The sequence below is a fragment of the Hipposideros armiger genome, unplaced genomic scaffold (genome assembly GCF_001890085.2).
Source record: "Hipposideros armiger isolate ML-2016 unplaced genomic scaffold, ASM189008v1 scaffold_482, whole genome shotgun sequence".
In the NCBI taxonomy this organism is placed as follows: domain Eukaryota; kingdom Metazoa; phylum Chordata; class Mammalia; order Chiroptera; family Hipposideridae; genus Hipposideros; species Hipposideros armiger.
Genome location: NW_017731832.1, coordinates 190,850 through 196,202, shown reverse-complemented (window position 1 = coordinate 196,202; position 5,353 = coordinate 190,850). Strand labels below are relative to the sequence as shown.

Sequence of the window (5,353 nt, the reverse complement as noted above, 5' to 3'; positions counted from 1 at the left end):
TCCTTTGGGGGAGGAGACATGAACCTACAACATCCTCCAAAGGGTATATAAGAAGCCCCAGGCTGGGGGGGTGACAGGCGCAGCGCTCTGGCTTCAGGGTAGCCTGCACCTCTTGCCAGCGTCTCTTGTCCTTGCTGAGAGCTCACTTGCTGCTGCCTGGCCATGAGCACCACGTTTCTGCAGACTTCTTCCTCCACCTTTGGGGGTAGCTCTACCCGGGGGCCTTCCCTCCGGGCTGGGGGAGGTGGCTTTGGTGGGGGAAGTTTCTATGGGGGAGGTGGAGGCCGAAGTATCTCAGCTTCTTCTTCCAGGTTTGTCTCCTCGGGGTCAGGAGGGGGCTATGGGGGTGGCATGAGCTGTGGCTTCGGTGGAGGGGCTGGTAGTGGTTTCAGTGGAGGCTTTGGAGGTGGCTTTGGTGACTTGGGTGGTGGCGATGGCGGTCTCCTCTCTGGCAATGAGAAGATCACCATGCAGAACCTCAACGACCGCCTGGCCTCTTACCTGGACAAGGTGCGCGCCCTGGAAGAGGCCAACACCGACCTAGAGGTGAAGATCCGTGACTGGTACCAGAAGCAGAGCCCGGCCAGCCCGGAGCGCGACTATAGCCACTACTTCAAGACCATCGAGGAGCTGCGAGACAAGGTGAGTCCTTGGGGGTCAGAGGGAGGGGGGCAGGTAGGTGGCTGGCGCCCTGCTCATGTCTCTAATCAGTGTTCCTGCTGCCTCGAGGAAATCCTTTCCTGCCCAGGTAATGATTTTTGGTGTGTAACCTTGGCAAACTTGGAATGTGGGGAATACTTTCCAGGTGTGGATGTTGGCACACATCTGCTCAACCTTGCAGTGCAGGGCAGGTCCTGGGAATCTGGTCAGGACCAGTGGGGGCTGAAGTGGGTGCAATTAGAGAGCAGCTGGGCTCTGCATAAGTGTCCCTTTGCTTCTTTTTGCAAGAATGAGTGTAGCTTCAGGAACCCTGAGTGCCAGGGCCTTCTGTCTCACCTTCTGAGAATGTCTTTGATGCCAAAAGCACTGTTAGTTCTTAGGAGACCTGAAAATCATTATGGGCTCTGCCACCCACTCACTCTGTCACTCACCTGGACCGGTTTCCTCAGCTATAAGATGCCTTCCTTAGCTGTTCTCTAGGTTCTCATTGGCTGAAATGTTCTGTAGATCTATGGCTGTGTCAAGGTGTGCAGGAGGCCAGCGACTCCGAGCTGCCCAAGGGGAGGCTGGTGGAGTATCCCCAAGAGGGTTGTTGTCAGAGCTCCCACTCCACTCCTGGGCATTTAATTCCCACAGTGGGTGCCAGGCAATCCTGGCTTCTTGGTCTTTCATGCCCTGGAGACAAGGGCAGACCAAGTAGTGGACACCCGAGATAAAGCTGGACTCTGCCTGGGGGCCCTACGGGCTTCTGTTGGTGGTAGCAGAGGAGAGGTTGTTAGTGGGGGGCCAGCCTGGGGCTCAGGGTGGGGAGAGAAGCAGGGAAGAGGGGGGAATCCTCTTGGCACCAAATCCCTATCTCTTGCAGATCCTGGCGGCCGCCATTGACAACTCCCGGGTCATCCTGGAGATCGACAACGCCAGGCTGGCTGCGGACGACTTCAGGCTCAAGTGCGCTCCTGCCTACCTCTGCCTGTCTGCATTCCCTCCTTTTTTTTTTTTTTAACCTCTCTTCCTCCCTCAACTCAAGCAGCCCAGACACCTTACCCTTCCTTACTTGGAGTTCCCTCTCTCTTCCCAGGTATGAGAATGAGCTGGCTCTGCGCCAGAGCGTGGAGGCCGACATCAACGGCCTGCGCAGGGTGCTGGACGAGCTGACGCTGGCCAAGACTGACCTGGAGATGCAGATCGAGAGCCTGAATGAGGAGCTGGCCTACATGAAGAAGAACCACGAGGAGGTGGGGGTGGTGGGAGCAGAGTGGGGCTGCTAATGCCTCCTCCTAGTTGGCTAAAGGGCTTAGAGGTTCAGAAATGCACCTCCTCTCCCCCAACACACCAAAACAGGGGTCTCCATGGAGAGGAAGGGGCACTGTTCTCTGGTCATCCAGACCCGTTCCCTTCTCTGACCCTTAGCCAGGCCAGGTGGCCAGTGGGAACTGCTGTCCTGATTTGCTTCATGAGCTCATGTAAGGGCTCTACTGTCTTGAGGCCCTCCCATGGTAGCTAGAGAGGAAGAGAGACCCTCAGAGCTGAGGGGCCCATGCGATCAAACCTCTTCCTGAGCAGTGGGAAACAGGCCGGGTGGGTATGGGGCAGAGCCAAGGTCATCTAGTGAGTGAGGGACCGAGCCAGGATTGGCGCGTGGGACCCCAGATTCCCCGTTCTCTCTTCTGCCCTCTGTCTCTAAATGGGCCCCACCCACCCTGCAGGAGATGAGGGAGTTTAGTAGTCAGCTGGCCGGTCAGGTCAATGTGGAGATGGACGCAGCCCCAGGTGTGGACCTGACCCGCGTGCTGGCGGAGATGAGGGAGCAGTACGAGACCATGGCGGAGAAGAACCGCCGCGACGCCGAGGCCTGGTTCTTCAGCAAGGTGGGTCTGACCTCCCAGCCTGCCCCAGCTCGCCAGGTTTCCCAGGAGGCCCACGGGGCTCACTTTTTTGTGTGTGACCTATAGACCGAGGAGCTGAACAAGGAGGTGGCCTCCAACACAGAGATGATCCAGACCAGCAAGACGGAGATCACAGACCTGAGACGCACCATGCAGGGGTTGGAGATTGAGCTGCAGTCCCAGCTCAGCATGGTATGGCCACCCCGCCCTACTCCACACCACCCCATCCCATCCCACTCCACCCCACTCCAACCTCTCCCACTCTCTGTGGCTGGTTAAACCTTGGTGTTCTCAGCCCCCGAAGAGGTGATTCCCTGTGTCCATTCAATGCCTCTCCCCACGCCCCCAGCGGCTTCCTTCTAGCCTGATGTGGTGTCTACTGATCTGTTGCTCCACCAGAAAGCCGGGCTGGAGAGCTCCCTGGCGGAGACTGAGTGCCGCTACGCCACACAGCTGGCACAGATCCAGGGGCTCATCAGTAGCCTGGAGGCCCAGCTGAGTGAGCTCCGCTGTGAGATGGAGGCTCAGAACCAGGAGTACAAGATCCTGCTGGACATCAAGACACGGCTGGAGCAGGAGATCACCACCTACCGCAACCTGCTGGAGGGCCAGGATGCCAGGCAGGGGCAGGGTGCAGACGGAGTAATGAGGGAGAGGCCCATTCCTCTGTGGATGGGGTGGAGAGTCATCTTAGGGGGTCAGCACTGGTGCAGTGAAAGAGAACTGGGTGAGGAGGGAGGGCTCTGGATTCTGCACTCAGGTCTTAGGCTGTTACCTTGGGCAGGAAACGTCACCTCTCTGGACCTGTGTGTCTTCTGTAAATGACAGCGGTTGGGCTAATGCTGGTTCCATTCCATGCATGAAACAGATTGGGTGTTATTGTAGATCAGAATTTATCTGCTTGGGGGTGGCAGGTCTGGACAGGCTCTCCGCCTCTAAAGAAGTCAGATGTGGGGATGGTGATGGTGTGGAGGCTAGGGAGGACCGCTGAGCCGGCCACCAGGGCCTCCCTTAGGGAGACCTGAGCTTTTGCCTTTGCTTACATCTGCTTCCCTCTCTTTCAGGATGGCTGGCATTGGCACCAGAGAAGGTAAGAAGGCTTAGCACTTCTTGAGTGGGGAGGTGTTGAAGCCATCATTCCCCTTGGAATGGGGAGGAAGGAGAAAGAGGCCAATCATCTCAGTAGGGTTAGGACACGCCCATTCCAGTTGATACCTCTTCCCCAGTGGGACCTTCTGTCAGTCCCAGTAGAGTTGGGGTTGAAGATTTATTGAGAGCCTTCCAGGCTGAGCAGGCTCTGTCCAGGGCATAGTTCCGCCAGTCCCTACCTTCATGGACTTACACTAAGATGCCCACGATTACTCCCTGCTCACGTGCAGTTAAAAACCCTGTGGGACACACCTGCTGCTGCCACCGCCCACCTCTATGATGAGTAATTCAACACCAGCCCTGCTGGCAGCTCTGGCATGATTGGCCAACAGCCATTCTCAAGGGTGCTGTCTAGCTCTCCTGGAGCTCAGCCAGGGTCCTGGCCCCTTGGGAACTGGGGAAGGTCCCCCACTCTAAAGTTTGCTCCTTCTTCCTACAGCCTCCCTGGGAAGTGGCAGCGGTGGCAGCAGTGGCAAACTCCATATCAACGTCGAGGAGTCCGTGGATGGAAAGGTGGTGTCTTCCCACAAGAGAGAAATCTAAGTGCTCAGTGCTGGAGAGACGTCCCTCGCCACCCCCACCCTCCCCAGGCTGAGCAGAAGATTAGCTAGAGGGCCGGAAAAGCAAATTCGTTTCTGCCTTCTGAGGCTCTGGCTCAGGAGGGTCCCTCGTCTCTTAGTTCGGAGTTTTACATGCTCTCCTTCCCCTCCGCCCTCCATCTCTCCCCGCCTCCTTCAGAGCAGGAAGGCGTGAGAAGCAGCTGTACTGTATAACAAGTTCATTTGTACTGTGTTTGTCCATGCAATAAAGAATCGCTTTTCCTTTTGCAAATATCTCTTGGTAGTGTGTCCAGTTTTTTTTGCTGGGGCTTTTTGAGGGGGCCCAGGGCCCACATGCTGACATCTCCCCTGACTTTGGCTTCTTCCCTGCATGGTCATCATTTATTCTTTGGGGTTCCCAGGGTGCCTGGGATAAACCCAGGCTTCTCAGGTGACTTGCTGTCATGGCTTACTCCATTCGGTGATCATGGAAGCAGGAGATGGGGGAGGCGTGGTTCCTCAAAGCAGTTTTGTGCACTTAGCACAGAACTTGACATACCCGTTAATTATTTACCGAATAACTGACCGCATGGATTGTATTGGTCACCACTGTATGGTCGGCACTGTGCTAGGCACACCCACCCATGGGTCTCATTTAATACAACTGTGGGTGGTCAGGATTGATTACTCTCGTCTTAGAGATGAGGAAACTTAGAGATGAGAGAAGAAGCTTAGAGATGAGAAAGTTGGGGAGATGTGTGACTTGCCCAGTGGCCTCATGGCCCAGTAAGCCCCAGGGCCGAGCGTGGGCCCTGCATCTGTATGACGCCAAGACCAGGGCTTGTTCTGAAACCCCAGGCTCCAGCCCTTCACAGCTCATTGCCAGGACCCTACTCCTTGCTTCTGGCTCTCACCATATGTGTTATTTGAACCCCCCACTCTTTTCTAGCCAGCCCCACACCTGACCTTCATGGTGGCCAAGCCAGTTCCTGTCTCTGCTGCCCTGCAAAGCTGGCCCTCATCCCCGGATGCTGCCATCTCCTCTGAACAAGGCACTTAAAGTGCCCAGAAGGAAAGACACCACTTCCAGGAAGCCCTCTCTGATTTTCCCCAAGCTTA

General features: G+C 56.2%; 1 protein-coding gene across 1 annotated transcript; it reads left to right on the top strand.

Annotated features, from left to right (window-relative positions):
- Positions 1-62: 62 nt before the first annotated feature.
- Positions 63-4,528, top strand: KRT15 (keratin 15). The gene is made up of 8 exons (XM_019666974.1): positions 63-642; positions 1,526-1,608; positions 1,739-1,895; positions 2,367-2,528; positions 2,613-2,738; positions 2,946-3,166; positions 3,611-3,636; positions 4,135-4,528. The coding sequence occupies exons 1-8, from the start codon at positions 163-165 to the stop codon at positions 4,236-4,238; spliced, it is 1,359 nt and encodes a 452-aa protein (XP_019522519.1). The 5' UTR covers positions 63-162; the 3' UTR covers positions 4,239-4,528.
- The last annotated feature ends 825 nt before the right edge of the window (positions 4,529-5,353 follow it).

Excerpts from the sequence above, each read along its gene's own strand:
- KRT15 (XM_019666974.1), top strand. The coding sequence starts at position 163 with ATGAGCACCACGTTTCTGCAGACTTCTTCCTCCACCTTTGGGGGTAGC. Across the intron at positions 3,167-3,610 it reads CTGGAGGGCCAGGATGCCAG|GATGGCTGGCATTGGCACCA; the intron begins GCAGGGGCAGGG and ends CCTCTCTTTCAG. Across the intron at positions 3,637-4,134 it reads TGGCATTGGCACCAGAGAAG|CCTCCCTGGGAAGTGGCAGC; the intron begins GTAAGAAGGCTT and ends TTCTTCCTACAG.